We start from the raw sequence: 22,570 nt of genomic DNA on the forward strand, positions 1-22,570 counted from the left end.
AAACAGATGAATTCTTAACTCTTATATATGACATTTCATAGTAAAAAATAATACTTTCTCTGATTTACTAAGTATGTTAAAAACATGTTCATTTGTGACTTCTACAAAAACCCAAATAGTTTGTATCTTCTGTGGCTTTACTTCTATGTGCTTTCTTTTGAACTACCATCCATGTTTGGAGTATCCAAAAGATTCTGAAAGAATTCTTAAATGTTTTCCATAAAAACATTTCCATAAAAAGATTTTCCATAAAAAAAACCCAATTCTAAACAGAGAAGAAACAACATTTCTCAATTAAAACTAAACAGTATTAAATTTAAGGAAATTTTCAAAGAAGAAACAAAAATAATAGTGTCATGACTACAAATTAGGTAGGTATTTAGAACACAACTAATCCATATTCTCTAATCGTATTTTCCTTTCTCTGTATTCTACTTCTATAATTCATCCAACTTCGTTTTTATCTTTATCATAATTTATAGATGACATTCATTACAGCAACCAAAGCAATGAAATACATGAAAACTGTATTCCCCAGAAGAGAGGTCAAAGATGGGATTGAGATTTTAGGACAAGAGTCAAGAGTAAAAAAGTAGACTCAGAGGAGATTAAGATTGTAAGCACTGGTGAAAAATGGATTATTATTTTTTATTACATAAAATTGATTATTACTGTCTAAATAAAGTTGGTGAAACACTAATTTCAAAATGGACCTAAGTTTATTACATGTTTTAAAAATATATATTTATTGTTTATATATTGGAGTTTTGTACGGGGAAGGTGGCGACTGGTATATGAGCAAGATCTAAATTATACTCCAGCTCTGTCATTCACTTCCTATAACTTTAAGCAAATAATATTTCCGAGTTAAAACTTCAGAAACCACAGAAAGATCTGAAGTTCTTGTACTTGGTATCGAGATCAATCCTCCAAATGTCAAGGTAGTAAGTTGACTACAGCCTGGAAACTCTACAAATGACCCCTCAAAGTACGACTTAGCCATCAGTAAATCACTAGAAAAAGACAGGATACAAACAAAGAAAATTTAAACAAATTTGCCCAATATTAACCCATATAGATATGTGGAATATATTCAAATAGTCACCTAGAAAGGTTTTATAATTACTTCTAAAAATTCTGCCACTATTCAAAAAGGTTACAACTCCTCATTTTCATTTCTTTACAGCCTCCCAACACTAATTCCTATCCTATAGGTCTCAGCCTAGCTTTCATTTCCTCACTGAAGATATCACTGATTTAATTATTTGAATGTGGATGCATATGTGTTGAGAACTACAAAAGTGGGAGGAACAATGAAAATGCTGGAAGACAGAATTTTAATACAAAATAATCTTAGTAAACAAGAACTTGGGGACTTCCCTTGTGTCACAGTGGTTAGGAATCTGCCTGCTAATGCAGGGGACACGGGTTTGAGCCCTGGTCAGGGAAGATCCCACATGCCGTGGAGCAACTAAGCCCGTGCGCCACAACTACTGAGCCTGCACCCTAGAGCCTGCGAGCCACAACTACTGAAGCCCACGCACCTGTAGCCCATGCTCCACACAAGCCATGAGAAACCCATGCACCACAATGAAGAGCAGCCTCCGTTCGCCACAACTAAAGAAAGCCCAAGCGTAGCAACGAAGACCCAACACAGCCAAAAATAAATAAATTTATTTTTAAAAAAAACAAACAAACAAGAACTTGGTAAAGGAGCCAAAATGTGAACTCAGTGAGGATGGAGGCATGATGGCAAATAACGATAGAAAATTTAATAGGAACAAATTTAAAGTCTTGTACTTAGGTTCAAAAACCTATAAACATTCACATTAAGTGGAACAGGATTAAACTAGACTGTGTTTATAAAAATACATAAGATTTTGTTTTCTGAAAACTGAATTCAATTTTTAAGCATTTTCTACATGCAAAGTACAAAGTCCTGTAAGACACAGCAGAATCTTAGAGAATCTACAATCTGATGAATTAATGATCTAGAGCATCAACAATCTAAATATATATAAATTTAAAAAGAAGAAGCTGACTACAACTATCACAATATAAGTTAAAAACAAAGACCTAATGGAGATACAGAATTTTGCTCGGAGTTCTGTGAAATATTTGTAAGGGAGGTAAGATTTGAAATGGATCTTAAAAAGAAGGACAGAAATTTGAAAGAGGCTACAGAGGGAAGAAGACATTTAAAAGAGAAGGAAAAAGCTTAAGCAAAGGTATCAAAGTAGTCTGAATTCCTCTGTTCTCAGAAATGTCAAACTGCTGCTGCTGAGGTAGACAGTAGGGCAGAAACAAGCTGAAGGAAATAAGATCAGGAGCAAGGCAAGGGTGTCTTCTCTCACTACTGTTTTTTGACATCATACTGGGAGTTCGAGCAAATGCAATAAGACAAGAAAAGGAAATAAGGAACATGCAGATTAGGAAGGAAGAAATAAAACTGTCTGTATTCACATATGACATGATCATCTATGAAGAAAATCAGAAAGGATCAACAACAAGAAAAAAACTACTGGAACTAATAAGTGATCATAGCAAGGAATCACCTTCCTATATACCAGCAATAAACAAGTAAACTTGAAATTAAAAATGCATTACCCTTTACATTAGCACCCCCCAAAATGAAATAGTCATAAATCTAACAAAACATGTCCAAGGTCTCTATGAGGAAAACTATAACTCTGATGAAAGATACCAAAGAACTAACTAAATGGAGACATAGTCCATGATCTTAGATAGGAAGACTCATTATCAAGATGTCAGTTTTTCACAACCTGATGTATAGATTCAATGTAATCCCAATCAAAATCCCAGCAAGTTACTTTGTGGATATTGATAAGCTGATTCTAAAGTTTATACAGAGAGGCAAAAGACCCAGAATAGCCAATTCAATATTGAAAGAAAGCAACAAAGTCAGAGGCAGAGGACTGACTAATCAAGACAGTGTGGTACTGGAAGAAGAATAGACAAATCAATCAAAGGGACAAAATGTCCTCATTTTCCTTTCCAAACTTTTTTTCTTGATAATGCACAAGCATTTCTCCACAGTAAGTAGGTCTTAAAACTTGTAGTAATTAGCTTATCATCATTTAGGTTCACCTCTTATCATGTTGGAAGGAATCCTTCACTGATCACAAGAGCAAAGATGCATGTCTCAACTGGGGAAGAAGAAACCCAGTAAGCAAATGAATAAGCAAAAATATGCAAGGGCAACACTGGATAATCCGTGCCTTGCTTATGATCATGTCACCAATGGAGATAATAAGGATGATAAAAATGACACATATGTTTGCACAACTTTTTAACACTTGCAAAGCATTTCACATTCATCTTGTCATTTCAACTCCACACAACACTTTGCAATAAGGTCAGGTATCCTATTCCTGTTTAATGATGAAGAAACTGAGGCTCAAGGAGGTTAATGGATGAGAGAGAGCAGGTAAGCCTTCTTACCTCCTATTCTTTTCAGCACACAAGTCTGTCTAATATTACCTGCCTAACCTATACACCAGGGTTGTGATTCAACAGAGGAAAGCTATCCAACAATGACTTACACAGGTCATGCTGGGGAAAGATGTTGTGGATACAAAAAAAAAGTAACAAAATAAAGAGCCCAGAAACAGACCTACATTACATTATAAATATAATCAACTGACTGATCTTTGACAAAGGAGCAAAGGCAATACAATGGGACAAAGATAGCCTATTCAACAAATGGTACTGGAACAACTGGACATGCACATGCAAAAACTAACTAAAAATAGATCATAGACCTAAATGTAAAACACAAAACTATAAAACTCCTAGAAAATAACATAGAAGAAAACCTAGATGACATTAGATATGATGAAGACTTTCTAAATACAACACTAAAGGTACAATCTATGAAAGAAATAATTGATAACTGGACTTCATTAAAAACTGCTCTGTGAAAAACGATGTCAAGAGAATGAGAAGACAAGCCACTGATTAGGAGAAAATACTTGTAAGAGACAATATGATAGAGGCCTGTTATCCAAAATATATAAAGAAGTCTTAAAACTAAACAATAAGAAAACAAACAACCTGATTAAAAAACAGGCAAAAGATCTGTACAGACACCTCACCAAAGAAGATATACAAATGGCAAGTAAACATATGAAAAGATGGTGAATATCCTATGTCATTAGGGAATTTCAAATTAAAACAACAATGAAATACTACTACATGCTTATTAGAGTGGCCAAAATCCAAAACACTGACAACATCAAATGCTGACAACAGGAACTCTCATTCATTGCTGGTGGGAATGCTGAACGGTACAGCCACTCTGGAAGAGTTTGCCAATTTCTTACAAAATTAAACATACTCTTACCATACTATCCAGCAATCATGCTCATTGGCATTTACCCAAAAGAGATGAAAACTTCTGCCTACACAAAAACCTTCACATGGATGTTAGAAGCAGCAGAAATGAGAAACAGTATATACACTGACCCTAGCTATGCAAAATATGTATCTGTGTGGTTAAGGACTGGCAAGTAATACATAAAAATTTATTCACTAATTATTTAGTGACAAATTATTAGGTATATGGGTGCCTTACACATGATAAGTACTCTAGGCAAGATAAGAAATCAAAAGGCTTGAATAGGAGGGAGATAGGAAAACAAATTTAATATAATACGAAATGAGTCATAATAAATATAGCATGGGAGTAGAGATTAAGACAGGGAAACTCTTGGGGCGGGGGGGATAAAAACAGATACTAGCTGGCTTTATGGGTTATTTTACTGTTCCCCTCCTCCCAAAATTACTGTTTCATTGAATTTTCAAATTTTAACAAAAGTGCAACTTGGACCCAGAATGAGATCTAGGCTCAAATTCCTAGCTCCACTACTTACCACATGACTGACCACTGACAAATTACTTAACTTCTCTTCACTTGTTTCTCACCTCTAATATGGAGATAAAACTCAGAACCAACATAACAGGACTGTTGAGATTAAATGAGGTTATATATGGAGAGTATTTAGCAGTGTCCTAGCACATAGTAAATAGTGTTCAGTAAGTGGTTTATTAGTAGTAGTAGCATTTTTATCAGTGCAGCTTGCCACTGCACTGATGAGGTTCAGAGTAAGAACAGGGAATAGTCTGGCTCTACTACACCTGAGCAGCACCTCCATTGACTACAGCATACAACACTTCAAGATCAATTTGTGCAGAGAAGGGCAACCAGGATGGTGATCCTAGAAAACATGTTGAAGGCATTAAGTCTGGTGAGAAGATTATGGATGAATATGACAGCAGTCTTCTCCTATAAGAAAGGCTGTTACTGCTCTACATGGAAGAGAAAGGACCAAAGAAAGGTAATAGATGTCCACATAAAGAACTGTCTAAAAATACAATGCTACTTCACACTGTAGTATTCCCTAGTGACGACTTCATTTTCAAGCCCAAGTCTCTTGATAAAGCTACTGGGCACAGTCTGGACTTGGTGATCTCAAAGGTCTCCTTCGGATTCTATCTCAGGAGACTTAAAACTAGGATGGAAAACCTAAGCAGTTTAAATATATTAATCAGTTTGAAGAAATGAAGCGTTGGGACCAGGGGACAGGAGGAAAAGCACTGGTGACTTCCTGGTAAAGCACTGCAGAATTATATTTAAAAAGATGGATTCTGAAATTGCTCACAGGATGTTTAAATGAAAGATATTCATGTTTCAGGGACAGCCAAAAGTGCTGCCAAGGCTACTCTAAGTAACTCTGAAGAAACCATATATTAAATAAATGTCTTGAAAACAAAGAAAGATACCACCATGCTAACTACTCCTCCTCTAATAATGTGGTAAGGTGACCTTAGAGAATTGCCGGCATGGCACCTGGGTCCTAGAGAGGTGAAGAATTGGTTATTCAAAGAACTCTTAAAGATTTCATTGCTTTTTTCCCACTATATTCAGCTGCATTTTCATGAAGAGATCATTATTTAATGCCCTTACTTGTGAAAGATGTCTTTCTATCCAGTCTTCCACTGGAGCATTATATATTATGAAAGTTACCTAAAAAGACTAAGTAAGTAGAATAAAAACTGGTTTCTAATAGATATAGTTTTTTTCCCTAATAAATAACAGTAATATATGCCTGTTATAACAAGCTTGGGAAATTCTGAAAAGTATATAAGAAAAAACAGAAATAACTCAACCACATTCAGAGATAATTTCTAACATTTGGTTTAATTCTTTCTGATCTTTTCCCATGCATATATATATAGATTATTGTATGTTTATTTCATAGTTAGGATCATATTATATACATAGTTTTGAGTTCTATATATTTAGTAACTGTTATATTTTTAAGGTTTTCCTGTTATTAAATTTCCTGTAAAAATATGACTTTTAATGACTGTATAAGTTACCCGCAATTGATTTCTGCATCTTAGCAACACAGTTCTTAAACTAGGGTTTTAACTTCTCCTCCGGGGAGTCAACTGCTAATTGTTATTATAATGTTCCTCAATGTAACTATCTTTATAATGAATATATGAGTTTTAAACTAAACTTAAATGGCATGCTTATTTATAATTTATAGTCTAGCTTGGGTACATCTTAAGAGGTGAAATGAGAATTGCTCACATTGCAATCTGTGAAACTTCAATTCTCAACCTGAATCAGCACTAGAGACAAATACATCAAATTTCTACTGTTCAAAAAATAAAAGAATTAAAATGTCAACTCAAGATAAAACTTACCGCAAGAGTCACAAGGTAACACCAAATGAACTGTAACATAGAGAACCAACAACGGGTTCAAGGAATTGAATTTTCTAATTCTAGGAAGGTGTAAAGACACAGATGGAATTTGGCCTGGAATTTGAAGGATCTGGCTAGAGTTTATTAAAAGCAAGGGGAGAAATGGAGATGAAATCAGGTAGAAAAAAATTGGTAAGATTGTGAAACACTTCAAGTGTCCACCTATGGATTTGGCTTCATCAGGGGGAAATGGAGCACCAGATACTTAAAATTGAGGTTACTGATCCACACAGAACGAAAATTCATTTTTAAAAATTCATCCAATAATTCATACTGGCAACACATTGTCAAGGACATGGCGTTATAGCCTGGTGCAAACCGAAACATTAAGCAAAGATGCTCTTAAGATTTTTAAACATGACCCTTCAATTTTTATCTTACAAGTGCCTGGGGGTAAGAAAAAGGAAGATCAAGTGTTCATATGTGTTAAACTCTTCAGCAAACCCACAGACTCAGACGATAAGAAAAAGTCAAACCATTTTTTCACCAAATGAACAGAAGACTAGGATATTAAGAGACTAGAAAATCTAAAGAGGAAAATTAAAAACTGGTAGGAAGAAATACATACAGTAGTAGTTTTAGCTTTCAGTGGACCGCTCAGGTGACAATGCCCAAGAGACAGGTAGAAATGCAGGACTGAGGCCTGGGTGAATGATGGGCCCTTGAGACTTAATTTTGGAGTTACCTACCAAAGTAAAAACAGAACCCCTTTATCCTTTTCATACCCTCTTCCTTATCACCAACAAAAACAACATGAATAAACATCAGTTCATTTTTATTATATACATATGAAATAATCTGCCTCAGGAACATTTTGAGTATAACTATCTTTGGTATTTGTGGATACTTCAGAGAAGGTTATCATCTGCATAAAGTACAAATCAATGGAACACTATTAAAAATTTTTTAAATTCTCCATTCTGTGGGAAGATTTGTTTTGGTCTATAATTAAAATCCATAATTAATTAATTATTTGCAGTGAACAGGATAACAGATTTAAACATGACCAACATGAGAGCTATTATGGTTTAAAATAATGTTAATAAGTATTTTTAAAACTGCACTAACAGGAATTAATTAGAAATTGACCATAAACTAAAGTTCATTTGGGCATCCAGTTGTAAAATTCACAAAGCATTTAAAGTATACAGATGTTTTAAAGAAGAAAATTTAGAGAAACTGACAAATTCTAATAGAAGGAAATGATGCCTACCTATCAACTAGGACGATCTGTGAAAAGCATCCCCGTGGAAATTTGTTCTATTCTTATTTTTATCAGAAATCAGCCCACTTATTATAATATGCTCCCACTCCTCCTGAGCATCCTTTTAAAAGTATTTATCTATTTCTCTATTAATAACTTTTTCCACTAGAGGGTGATATGATGACTGAACACTAAAGGTCATAAAAAGTACATAGACTGATATCTTCTGTGGGGAATGAAGTGTGTTCTGTGAGATTAGGGATGAAGGATAAGAGACAGACAAAATGAGGTCACAGGCTTACATCTGCAAACTACTTGCACGTCCCAGGCACTACACTACTTGCTTTACATAAATTATTTTACTCAATCCTTAAAAAAACCCTGTGAAGTAGGTATTATAGTCTTATTTTACAGATAAGGAAACAGTTCAATGGGATTACATATTTATGGCCATATAATGAGCGGCAAAATCAGAATTCAAGTTCAAGCCTGAAAAGCTCTTTTCACTCTACTAAGTTAGGGGAAACCCATCTCCTCCAGTGTGTCCCCTTCCCTCCGCTTCCACCCTCTCCACATGTTTAAAATTGGGTTAAACTGGGCTGAGTGAATGTTTCCAGTCTGTTCTCCTTCACAAATGCAGGAGGCATGGCTATTTGTTGGGCTATGTTTCCTAGTGGATGTTATTCAAGATGACTGATCTCTGGACCTCTCTCCACCTAACAGAATTTAAACTTTGGTTCTTTGTCTTACAAGAACAAGACAAGGCCAGGGACTTCATGACATGGCCATCGCTCTCTAGAACTCTACCTAAATAAAGTAGAATTTAGAACCCTACTTGATTTCAGTTGTTACCCACATTGTCCTACAAAGTTTGCCAGTAGGTCTGGCTCAAGGGAGCAGCTGAAAAATGCTGGACTAGAAACAAAACTGTAGTTTTGATCCCCTGACTGGTTAGTGATCCTTGTCCCTAGCTCCTCTATTGTTTTGAATCTAGAGACAAGAAAGTCTCAGGCCTCTTATACACTAACATACTGCTTCTTTGAATATATACATATTTTTACTAAACACTTATTTCTTATTTGAGGGAAAAAGGATTTTAAAAAAACTGCTTAGGGACTTCCCTGGCAGTCTAGTGGTTAAGACTCTGCGCTTCCACTGCAGGGGGTGTGGGTTTGATCCCTGGTTGGGGAACTAAGATCCCACGTGCCGTGCGGCACAGCTAAAAAAAAAAAAAAAGGCTTAGTTACCAGGAGAAATCTAACAATCAGGATGGCAAAAAAGATATATTAACTTGAGATAAGGAATGAAGTTATGTGAGAACAAATAAAACGCACTATGATAGACATGGAAGAAGCAGAAATCGGTGCTCAAACATGGTTCTCTTCATGAGAAGATCAGGAGGATACAAGATCTGGCCTGATGGTAATCTCATTTGCTTTTCATTTTAGTAGAAAATGAGTTGATACTCTACATTAAACATGGAAAAGAAGTCTTTAGTATGGGCTGGGCATCTCTTCAGGAAACAAGATTTAAAAAAAAAAATTATATATATATATAAAAGACTGTTGACACAGGGAGTTAAAACTGAAGAGATGGGCATTTCTATTCGGGGAAGCAAGCTGAATTTCAAATTTGCAGGCAGACTAACCAAACTTACAGAAATAGCTGGCACACAACCACTAATTAAGAAGCACATTTGATGGAATCCAGAGAGAACTGATATCTGTTATCCAGTCGCAAATTTCATTGTCACTTCTTCCTGTTATAACTTTAGCCTTGAGCTCTCATAACTTCAGTACAGTACTTGTTAAATATCACAAAGAAAAGCATTTAACTAAGCAATCTGTACTTTCTAAAGGATAGCTCTGTTGATTTCAAATGTGATATGGTATTAGAAAACCACCATACTCCAAAGCCTAGAACCTAGAGACTTAAAATTCTGCTGAAGATCTTGTTTAGTAATGTTTGCCAAACTCTACCATAGGGGGCAGCATAGCGCATGGAAAGAAAGGGTTTTTCTGAAATTAGGCAGATCTGTCTTAAAATCTCTTGCCACTTACAGTGAAATTTTGGGGTGTTGGCCTCTCTGCAAGCTCTGCTTACTTAAGTTTGTTTGCAAGTTCAAACAAACTTAAGTATGGACTTAATAAGCACCAATTCTTGACTGCCACTGTCCTTGACTCTTAACATTAAGAAAGTCTGGAATTTCTAATTTATATTATTGCCATAGACTCCCATTAGAATAAATCTTTGGTGACTAGAGGGAAAAAAGATTGTCCTAAGAGTTTTGATAGTTTCCAATATGCTTTCAAAGAAAAGCCCAATACAATGAAGGACCAAAAATGGTTTTTCTCATTAATATCATATTTGCATATATAGCATGTTCAGGAATGCCAAATAAGTCTAGTGGTCCAAAGGGTATGTTTAAGAAACTGCCCAAAAACAAACAAACAAACAAACAAACAAAAACATTTGAAAGGTATGCTGGGTAAGACTGTAGAAGGCTAATCCCATGTTAACATTAAAAAATGGGATTTTAAAAATACTTATTATACCTCTACTCTTCTCAAAAGTTATAGTTTAAGAGGATTTAAAAGAAATTGTGGCTTAGGGTTATATCTGTAGAAGTGTCTTATGTTTATAATGATCAAGAGTTTAAAGTGTCTTATGTTTATAATAATCAATAATTTGGAGCTGCTCCAAAATAAAGTAATTTTGAAACAGTGAGAGCTTTCCCCCGTTTACTGTAGTTAAAAGATTTATACACATGGGTGACTGACATTTTCTTTCGAAGTAACACAGTACTAGGTGATTTTTTTAAATGTTGTTGAAAAAATAAAATGTTGTTGGGAATGATCCTGAAGAAGCGTTTCAAGAACAAACAAAAAGGAAAACGAGCCAATCTCAGATTGACATCCTACTTATTAGAAGGGCATCTCTGCCTTGGTAATCAAATAGTTTTATATTCTTCTTGCCATACTTATTAAGGCAAATGACCTCAAGATAAACAGCATATCAAAAGTGCATTTTACACACACACACACACACACACACACACACACTCACATAAACACATGAACACATCTAGCTCTGTTGCTGTTAGTACTCAGTCCACTCCTGCGGCCTTGTATGTATAACACAATAATTGTGTTCACAACTCAAGAGTCACTAGGGGAAACAGACTTAAATTCAGTATGTTTGTTTTTAAGGAGGTAGCTAATCTGTATAAGACATATCTAAAAGTTCTGTTTATGGTTTCATCTTGAAGGGAAGGGAAATATAAAGCACCTGTCAAATCTGTATACTGGAAATTTTCCTACTGAACACTATGATGACTTCTCCTTTAGGTAAATGATACATTTCATCTAGCTGGCTTTCTAGTTTTTAATTTAAAATGCAGCAGAATTCATTGATAGCTTTGCATTGTTCTGAAAGGCTTAGTTTTGATTAAACTTCTTTCTTAAATAAGATAATGCAATTAAATACTAAATCCCTATTCCTCCATCTGAATCCTCAGAAAAAAACAGGAGAGATATAAATTTCCTCTTTTGAGATAGTAACCTTGAGGGAGAGAAATCAAGAGATCAGGTATGTAAGCTGGGCAAATTGCACTATAAAAGGTTTGAGCTTTGCCATTGGTTGTGTTAGAGCCATCTGGCTGAGTTCCAAAGCACCACTTCAACACCTTGAGACAGGGATGGTAAAAGGGATGAAAACCACCACTTGAAGCCACTTCCTTCTTAGATCAAACCAATTAAATAAAATCTAAACTTGCAGACAGGCTAGGGAAATTAGGGATAAACATGTTTTAGAAAGAGTTTAAGGTTCACAAGCCGAAGCAAAACTGATACAGCAATTCAACTATTAAACCGAGTGTCTAAGCTATTTTATTGCAGGTCAAGTTAAAGAGGATGATGTTAAATCTGTTTGTGTGTTGTTTATGGGCTAAATAAATGATTCACTGTAAAATTTACAAGTAAGCGAATAAGAGGATAAACTACCTCAGCCATTATTTATTTTAATGTCTGTAAAATAAGTAAGATATTACTTCAGTTAAAATGCTCCTTTCCAAAGAATTGTTTAACTCACAGTCTACTCTACATGGATATTCATGATTTTTATCTAATTTCTAAATGATAAAGAAACAGAAAGCATGCAAAGATAAAGATCTATGAGCGAAGAAGCCTGAAGGGAAAAAAAGGATAGAAGTTATGCTACATACCTCATTCATTCTGGATATAATTCTTTTTACGTTCTCTCCTCTTTATATAGACCACTGCTTAGCAACACTGCCTAAAATATTGATTAAGATAAATTCTAACTCCAGCAAAATGCACATGATGTCCTTATTGAATTTCCTGTAATTTCAATAGCACCAAAATACAGAGAAAATAAATTTCAATGCAGAAGAGAAGTCAGCACTTAGATGACTGAGGAGCTAGTGAACAAGACCAAGGTATGTAAAGAAAACTCTCATTTCCAACTTTGGGTGGTGTGTGTGTGTGTGTGTGTGTGTGTGTGTGTGTGTGTGTGTGTGTGTGTGTGTGTGTGTGTGTGTGTGTGTGTGTGTGTGTGTGTGTGTGTGTGTGTGTGTGTGTGTGTGTGTGTGTGTTCATATTCTTTACAACCTAATTTTTTTTTATTATGGAAAACTTTAAACATACTTGGAAAACTACATAGAATACCCACGAACCCCCATGTCCCTATAACCCGGCTTCAACAATTAGCAACTAACTCATGGCCAATCTATACCCTCCTTCCTATTCTCCCCTTTGGTATTATTTTGAAGCAAAGCCCAGACACTATATCATTTCATTTTGACTGTAATTTGATGGGGGAAAGGGAATACAATAGAAAGACTGGGTAGTGAGCAATGCTTCCTCTTTCTCTCCACAATCCCTGCCCCTTGTTATGACCGCAATTTTAAGTGATAATTCCAGGAATGTTTTGAGGAAAGAAGCCCACATGCCACCCCACAGAATTAGCACTGGCAATTCCATATTTACTCAAACACTTCCCGCTTCCACCTCAGACAGCAGCTCCCTGCCTATCCAGCAAGGACAATTCTGGGAAGCAATGACGGTGTGTGATAGTGACAGTGTATCCAGTCCTTAACTCTGGCACAGCCTCCAAGGACTGTATAAAATGGAATTGTCTCTCAGCACTAGATTAGTCACCAAGTCCCTGAACTGATAGGATTCCTCTAGTTTAGACAAGAGTCTAACTGTCCACCTTTTAAAACATGGCTATGGCTACTTTCCATGGGCTACCACCAGCTAAATGAGATAAGGAGGCAGATCCAACAGAGCTGTCTCCCAGGAACAAAGGGAAAGGAAAACTGCAAGCAAGGGAAGTCGTGGCAGTAACTTGAGCGAAAGTTGGGAATCTAAGTGCATCTTCATATCACCTCCTATTTCTCACAGTCAAATACAAACCAAAATGGTGTGGTTATCCTATACTTAATATTCAAATTGCCTGGAGAAGCAAATGGAGTGTTCCACTAAAATGGAATCAGGAAAAAAAAAAAATTCCTCTGGGGTTCCTAAATGCTTTAACTTTAATAAAATAACTAGAAGAAAGCAAGCAGTGAAGACAGCACCATACATTCTTGTTGTTTTATAAAGTAGGAAAAATGTTTCATAATCTTAAATACGTCGGCGTCTAGCATTTTAACTTTTAAAAATACCTACTCAGATTTCCCCAACAACCAAATACTAATATTCAGACTGTAATTTTACCTTGTTTACATAACAAAGAGAAAATTATTTACAAAGGATATATCTTATTCATCATAATAAGAAAACTAATTGTGAGGTAGCTTCTAGTAACTACTGCCTTGGAGTAACACCTGTGAATACACAGCCCACCAGCTCAGCTGCACTTGGTAAATAAGAAAAGAGCCTTCACTACTTGATCTACACAAACCATGTTTCACTCCAACCCTCTCCACTACATGCAACCTACTAACCCCTGTCCCAGGGACAAAACTGATAATGAAATTTGATATTAATGATTTTTCATAGTAATAGGATCAAATACCCTCTCTCCATGTGTAATAACATTGTCCCATTATCAGTATTTCTATTTCTAATACTTTCTAATACCTTCTGTAAAACAAAAATTAGTTCATTTTATTACTACACATCTGAAGATTAATTTTGCAATACTACAAAGACTGTGAGGAAAGTTTCGTTACAATTAATACGGATATGTAAAATTTCTCAGGTGAAGAGCAGACTAAATGTACTTACTTTTGTTGTCTTTGTATAGAACGGGGAGGAGAGTTGGTGAATAGGCAGGTCCACGATACTACTAGAGTTTGTGACACTGTTACTATGTGTATGTTCATCTTCCCTGCTGCTGTCATCAGACTGATCAAAATCATCACTCTCCTGGTCCATTTCCTCTTCCTCTTCATCCTCCTCATCTTGTTCACCAGCATGTTCCTCGTCTTCCTCTTGTTCCTCTTGGTTTCCCGAGGAGTCCTCATCTACTGAAATAAACCGGTTATTGTTTTCTTCCAATTGTCCTTGCTGGGAATCACTTTGGTCTCCAGGTCTAGGTTCTGCTCCAACGACTTCACCATTCCTTGCAGTGTGCTCCTCCTCTTGTTGTCTTAGCTGCTGCTGCTGTTCCTCCTCCACCACGCGATTCATCTGCTCCTCATCTGCCTGGCTTGAGGAAGGGTTACCTCTCAGAGAGCCTCCAGTTCGTCGTCTTTTGCTGCCCACAGAGAGCAGTTCCTGATTCATTTCCAAAAGCCAGCTTGCTACTTCTTGGACCTTGGCTAGACTATCAGAAGATGCAAAGGTTTTCACATTCTGTAGAGAAAAATGGGGGGAGGGAAAAAAGGTTTGTACAATCTACATTATCTTCTACTTTTATGTTATATGTCTATATTCCAAATTTCATTAAAGACTGTAAAAAGTATTTGATGCCATGGAGACATTAAGATGTTCTTTTGGAGTCAGTATAGAAAGTTTAAATTATAAAAGTATGAGACTTTATAAAGACATACACAAAAATCATATAGTAAACAGCTTTATTTTAATCTTTTAAAAATAATTTTAGAACAAAGGTTTATAGTTTAGTTGCTTTGACCAATAAAACATAATCTAACCAATAAAACATTTTTAAATTTTAGATCAGTAGCTCATAAACTATACCCTTTGTCAAACTTCCACAAAATGTTAAGAAGTGTATCACAGAAAAACCTATTCAATGCTCAGTTAAGTTCAGGAAATGCTGAGATAAACCAAGATTAAAAGGCTTTTTTTTTTAACTTTAGGAATTTCCCAAACTTTTCGGATCACAGAACCTTGCCTTTAGACACAGTTTTCTGACAGTTACCAAATATAATCACTATGATTTTCATTTTTCATAATGAATATAAATCAATTAGACATCAAATAAATAAAAAAATTTATTTCAAAAAAAGAAAAGAAAAACCATTCGTAAGTTCATACCCTCTGACCCAGTCACTCCACTTCTGGCAATCTATCCTAAGGAAGTAATCCTAAAACAGAAAAAAAAAATGATGCAGAGGATGCTCACTGCAGCTTTATCCACAAAAACAAAAAATAAAAATAAATGTAAATGTAAATTAAAATAATCAAAACCCAAATGTTCAAGACAAATGAACCCTTGAGATGGGATATATTTAGTACAATCCCTAAACATAATGTTCATTAAAAAAAAATTGTGAAAACATGGACGTTTTCACAAAATGGACATTATATGATCATAGAATGATTTTTAAACTGCACAAGACTAGATTGAAGAAATATTTCAAAATATAAACTGCATTTAGGCAGTGGTATGATAGGTGTTTTAATTCATTTTTTTACCGTATTTCTCAAATTTTATGCATCAAGCATGTTTACTTTTATGTTTTTAACCGTGGCTCTAAAATTTGATCTGATATATTATCTTTTCATAACGTTCCATTTTAAATTTCATCCTTTGCAGATATCTATATGGACATGCTTGAGGTTACAGAAAATAATGCCAACACATTACACAAGTTTATATAAAATTCCTTTTAAAAATACCTTTAAGGTTTATGAGATAAGGAAATACAATATCCATTTTCTATCATGCCCTAAGAGTTACTACATTATATCACAATGATCTTTAAATAAAACAGCCTTATCCACCTCTCCAACCCTTGCCACTAGATGGTCACTCCCCCAAAGGTCCACAGTTCTCATGGCAAACTTTAAGATGGGGTCAAGAAAGTCCAAAAGATAGTTTTTAAATAACAGTATTTTATTTTCTCTTCTATAATCAACAATTTCTAAGAAATAAGCTACAGTGTGGGGGGGGGGAATTCTTAAATTCTACTTACTCTAGAAGTATAAATGTAGAAAGAGAAGAGTTCTAAAGATGGACCCCTGAGACCCTCCAACATTCTAAAAGAAAAGAAGTAGCCAGCAAAGGTGACTAAGTAGGAAAACCAAGAACCAGAGTTACCCGTAAAGCCAAGTTAAGAAAGCATATCCAGCAGGAGAAAGTAAATGATGACAACTACCGCCAAGAGATCAAGTAGGATGGAGACAGAGAACTGACCACTGGATTCAGTAACATGGAAGTCACTAGTAATAGGAGGAGTTTTCGTTAGTTGAAGTCTGATAAAAGTAGATTTAAGAGACTGGGAAAAGAGAATAGAGATGGTGGGTATGGAAGAGTTTGCAGTTTGATGCAAAAGGGAACAAAAGAAAGGGAGTAGTAATTGGTAGGGAAAATGGGGTCAAGAGAAGATTCTTGATTAAGACTAGCGAACTAGCAGCATATCTGTACACTGACAAGAATGATCCAGCACAAAACAAAAAAGTCAATAATGTAATCAAGAGAGAGAAGAAATAGTGAAGTGATATCCTTAAGTAATTAAAAAGGGGGTGATGAGAAAGCATTCAAACGTTAGAAAAGGGGATAGTTAGAAAAGGGGATACTACATTTACGGTCATAGATGGAAAAGCAGTATAGTATTATATAAATACTTTACTTCTTTTTAGCATATTTCTCAATGTGGGAACAGTTGGAAGCAGGTAGATTTTTATAGTGGTCAGAGTCTTTGGAAGTTCCCTGCTCATTCTTTCAATTATTTTTTCCTTTTCTTTGTAAAATAGGAAGAAGTAAGGTTATCAGCTGAGAGTGATGTTACAAATTTGAAGAGAAAGACATGAAATAGCCCTCTAGAGAAAGAGGAAGGGAACCTTCTTTCGCGCAAGAGATTTTGATGATCAAATGTAATCAATAAACTATGATGTAATATATATTAAATGCGGCTTTTAAAAGTCAAGTAGTTCTAATAGATAACCAACAAGAACCTACTGTACAGCACAGAGAACTCTGCCAAATATTCTGTAAAAATCTAAATGGGAAAAGAATTTGAAAAAGAATAGATACATGTATAACTGAATCACTCTGCTGTACACCTGAAACTAACACAACATTGTTCATCAACTATACTCCAGTGTAAAATAAAAATTAAAAATAAAATGTTATTATGCTTTTGAAGAAAAAAAATAAAAGTCAAGTGGTTCTTATTTACAACTCAGGCAAGCACAATACAAACTTTATCTTTGAGGTAGCAGGTAGGGTTCCTTAGAAAAAGGAATATATATATCCATTGTTTTCAGAAGATAAACTACAGAAAATAAAGGTCATCAAAATCTTGCTGGCTAGTATATGTCAAAGACAAACTATGAAAATATCACAGGAAATCAGGTTAAAAATAACATACTGAAACACAGTGACCTACACAAATGAAAAAATACACACAAACACACACACACACACACACACACTACCCCTGTGTATATAAAAGTAAATCTGCTATACACAGGATTTCTTCAAGGCTAGAATCAAAATCTTGCTTTAGTAACTGTATCTAAAGTCTAGCTCTCGTAACACTAACGAGAACGTTTTTCACTTGGATGTTTATTCACAGAATGGCATGAAATCAGGGACACTGCCTGGGATAATGCAGGCCCCAAGAAAATTGCCCTTTGTGTACCCAACCTAACAGGCATATTTTTACAAGACTGAAACAGGTTAAATGACATATTAAGAGCAACTTACAAAGTAAAAAAATGAGAGAACCAAGATCATAAAACAAAGCATAAAGAATGTGCGTAAAGGGAGGAGACTGTTGGTAAGCAGCCAGCCTATCAACAAATAGAAAGTTTGTAACTGGCATTTCAAAAACAGTACCTGGTCACTGAAGAACACTTCTGTTACCAATTATGAATAATAAAAATACAAATCACTGTCATTGTATAACTTTAGTGTAATATTGAGGGGAACAGAGAAGAAATGTCTTAAGCCAATAAACTGACTCATATTTACAGTGTAGCACGTAAACAGCTTTCAAAATAATACAGACTCTTAAAGATAGACCTGGTCAATAATGGAAAATCCAAGTAGAAGAATCAGATTTAAAGCACAGCCAATAAAAAATATTCAATGACACAACTGAAAGTCAAATTACAGGAATTCCAGAATATTTGAAGAAGCTGAAAATATCTAACTGATAGACTTACATAAAAATTGGACTTCTCTGACTCATTCTGGGAGTGGAAAATAGTAATAAATATATAGAAACTAAGAGGAAATTTTCATTTTCTGTTGGTATTAATTTAAAAAACAGTATTTTTAGAAAATGTGTTCTTCCTAATAATAATCTATTAAATAAGTTAATGACTTAATTAAAATAATATTTATCCAATAATTAATAGGAAATCAGAATCAACTATTAAACACTTTTAAGGGGGAAAAAACATTCAAAAATTAGTTTACACAGGGGGCGAAGGGCTGTACCGGGGGACCGGCTGAACCGGACCGGACCGACTGCGCAGCAGCCCGGTGATCCGGCAGACGGTGGAGAAGAGTGGGTGCTCGGAAGCGGCCCTCGGCTCTCTCCCCTGGAGGCACAGAAGGCAGGGGCCTTGGCGAATGGCTTTCTTGATGGCTACTTGCTAATTAGACCCGGAGGGCCTGGGAGAGGGAGGGGCCGGCTCCCACTCCTGAGTCCCCAGGGACCCTGCTTCTTGCCGGGGCCGCGGGCACGAATATCGGGCACGAATATGGATATCGTTCTCTCCCCGCCTCCTTCCCGCCGCCCCCTGGGGGTTTGATTCAGGATTTGTTCCTAGTGTCCAAAACTTTGATAAGAAACTTACAGCGGCTGATGCTTACCTACAAATCTTGATAGAACAGTTAAAGCTTTTTGATGACAAACTTCAAAACTGCAAAGATGATGAACAGAGAAAGAAAACTGCAACTCTCAAAGAGACAACAAATAGCATGGTAGAATCAATCAAACACTGCATTGTGTTGCTGCAGATCGCTAAAAGTACTATTAATCCTGTAGATGCAATATATCAACCTAGTCCCTTGGAACGTGTGATCAACACAATGCCTTCCCAGACTGTCTTACCTCCAGAACCTGCTCAGTTGTGTAAGTCAGAGCAGCATCCATCTTCTCTACCAGTTGGACCCGTATTAGCTACCTTGGGACATCATCAGACTCCAACACCAAATAGTACAGGCAGTGGGCACTCACCACCTAGAAGCAGTCTAACTTCTCCAAGCCATGTCAACTTGTCTCCAAACACAGTCCCAGAGTTCTCTTATTCTAGATGTGAAGATGAATTCTATGATGTGGATGAATTCCAACAGAGTGGCTCATCCCCACAGCACTTAATAGATTCCTCTGGATCTGCCTCAGTCTTGACACACAGCAGCTTAGGGAATAGTCTAAAGTGCCCAGATACCACGGAATCACTTAATTCTTCCATGTCCAATGGGACAAGTGATGCTGAACTTTTCGATTCACATGATGAGAGAGATGATGAAGGGGAGGCAGGGTCAATGGAAGAGCACAAGAGTGTTATCATGCATCTGTTGTCACAGGTTAGGCTTGGAATGGATCTTACTAAGGTAGTTCTTCCAACATTTATTCTTGAAAGAAGATCTCTTTTAGAAATGTATGCAGACTTTTTTGCACATCCGGACCTGTTTGTGAGTATTAGTGACCAGAAGGATGCCACAGGCCGAATGGTTCAGGCTGTAAAATAGTACCTTATGATGAACATTACATTCTCACATTCCGCAATGGTCGTGGAAGGTCTCTCCACACAGTGCCCTGCGTGGAACTAGGCAGAGAATGCAATATTAATTGTTCCAAAACTGGCTATAGTACCAATATCGTCTTCCACACTAAACCTTTCTATGGGGGCAAGAAGCACAGAACTACTGCTGAGATTTTTTCTCCAAATGACACGAAATCTTTCTGCTTAATTGATGGGGAATGGAATGGTATAATGTATGCAAAATATTCAACAGGGGAAAATGTAGTTTTTATAGATACCAAGAAGTTGCCTATAATCAAGAAGAAAGTGAGGAAGTTGGAAGATCAGAATGAGTGTGAAACCCACTGCCTTTGGAAGGATGTCACTTTCAACTTAAAAATCAGAGACACTGATGCAGCAACTGAAGCCAAGCACAGACTTGAAGAAAGACAAAGAGCAGAAGCCCGAGAAAGGAAACAAAAGGAAATTCAACGGGAGACAGGTTATTTCATGAAGATGGAGAATGCTGGGTTTATGATGAACCATTACTGAAACGTCTCGGTGCTGCCAAGCATTAGGTTGGGAAATGCAAAGTTCACTCCTGGTGACCAGGGCAGAGGCATAATGAAGTAACAATCTTCCTTTAGGAGAACCTATTCACTCCCTTCTTATTGCAGTGGTTCCTATCTCAGGGATACTGGACTTTCTGATGCAGATGAACAAGTAAAGCGAGAAAAGCTTCCCTTTTCCTGTTCTGTGGCAGTTACAATGTTGACTTCGGTCTTGAGAAAAACTTCAGGTTTTGAAAACAAGATGTCTGCTCCTTTTCCAAATCTCACGTTATAAATCCCAGTCTCAAACTCTGCATTCTAGTATTGCTGTTGAGATATACAACATCTATTTCCTAGGTCGTATAATCTTAGGTTTTATATATATATATATATATATATATATATATATATATATATATATATATATATATGAAATAGGTGATGTCAGATTTTTCATAAATATGCCATCTACTGTAAATATTGGTTCCTCTGGGTCGTTTTAGAAAATTTAGGGCAAACTATTAAAATCACATGTTAGGAAATTTCATGGTCTCACCTACAATAACTTTTATTTTGGAATTGAACTATTATTAAATTGTATCTAACTCTGGACTACAGTTTAATTATACTCAGTGCTTCTTAAGGCTTCATAAAGCAATTTTTCCAAAAAAAAAACAATTAGTTTATAAAGTCCCACAAAAAAAAACTAAGCACCCATAATCTAAAACTTCTGCCATACAGGAAATATTAATAAATGAGGTATTAATAAAAGCACATTTTTGCTTTTTATAATTCTAATTTTAAACTGTTTTTAGAGAAAACTTTTTGTATGATTTAGGACACTGTATCATATGAAACACAAACATCAACAAACAGAATCCTATATCCTAAAAAAAAAAATTATGTAAAATTTAAGGATGTTCTTTTATTTCTTCTTACCAGTATATAATGTCAGATATATCATATACATAACTTACATTTTTATCAATAATCAGTGAGACTGAAGTTGAAGTCAGTAAAACAAAATGTGACAGCTAATGTATTTTGACATTAAATTGTATGATTTCCTTGATGAGAATGGAAATGATTTAAGGTCAGGAGTAATACTGACAAAAGAAAATGAAACTGAACAAATTGAAAATGTTCCTCACTTCACAGACAAAGCAATTGGGCTCAAAGAGAGTACGTATTTCTCAAGATTAGCTAGCTTAGAGCAAAGCAGGGACCAGAAATTGACATTCAACTGAGTTTTCTTTCATGTGCCTCAGTCTACATAACTACATATGATAAAGTCTTAAAAGAATATTATTCTCTAACACTGATATTGCCTTCTTCTCCAAAACCAGAATCCTACAATGCTGAAAAATTATTACTCTAAAATAAATACTCACTGAGCACTCAATATGCCTCAGGCACATATTAATTTTGTAGAAGATAATGTTTAGAAATGTTTCTTTACAAGTTAATCAGTGACTTTTAACCTGAACCCATAGCAAAATTAAATTTTACATTACAACTCTTTATGCATGTATTTAAACAAATCTAAAACGATGGTTTCAGTGAGAGGGAATGATGAAATGTTTATACCTAAAGTCTCTATAAATCACTACCCTTAATTAAACATAGTTCGTTTTCATTATTTTTTTTAATTTACGTATTTATTTTTGGCTGCATTGGGTCTTCGTTGCTGTGTGCGGGCTTTCTCTAGTTGCAGCGAGTGGGGGTCACTCTTCCTTGCGGTGCACAGGCTTCTCATTGCGGTGGCTTCTCTTGTTGCGGAGCACATGCTCTAGGCGCACGGGCTTCAATAGTTGCGGCATGCAGGCTCAGTAGTTGTGGCTCACGGGCTCTAGAGTGTAGGCTCAGTAGTTGTGGTGCACAGGCTTAGTTGCTCCACGGCATGTGCGATCTTCCCAGACCAGGGCTCGAACCCGTGTCCCCCGCAC

General features: G+C 35.9%; 2 protein-coding genes across 4 annotated transcripts in view; one reads left to right on the forward strand and one right to left on the reverse strand.

The window, feature by feature from the left end:
- The window catches only part of FBXW7 (F-box and WD repeat domain containing 7), a 206,311-nt gene that overhangs the window by 77,450 nt on the left and 106,291 nt on the right, over positions 1–22,570 (reverse strand). For 2 of the 3 annotated variants that reach the window (XM_082653929.1, XM_082653927.1), the window contains exons 1-2: positions 15,466–15,498; positions 14,251–14,820 (exon numbers count right to left, since the gene is read on the reverse strand). In XM_082653929.1, coding sequence (XP_082510055.1) covers positions 14,251–14,751 — 501 coding nt within the window. In that variant the 5' untranslated portion in view covers positions 14,752–14,820; positions 15,466–15,498. Of the gene's footprint in view, positions 1–14,250; positions 14,821–15,465; positions 15,499–22,570 lie in introns of those variants that run through there. The other variant, XM_082653928.1, reaches the window with a different exon arrangement.
- LOC309822240 (oxysterol-binding protein-related protein 9-like) lies at positions 19,292–20,651 on the forward strand (the record flags this gene model as incomplete). The annotated part of the gene is given in 3 exon segments (XM_082653986.1): positions 19,292–20,054; positions 20,087–20,569; positions 20,572–20,651. Coding segments are annotated over 3 exon segments (1,311 nt in total). The 5' UTR covers positions 19,292–19,306.

The sequence above is a fragment of the Grampus griseus genome, assembly GCF_964374135.1.
Source record: "Grampus griseus genome assembly, chromosome: 4".
Taxonomy (NCBI): Eukaryota; Metazoa; Chordata; class Mammalia; order Artiodactyla; family Delphinidae; genus Grampus; species Grampus griseus.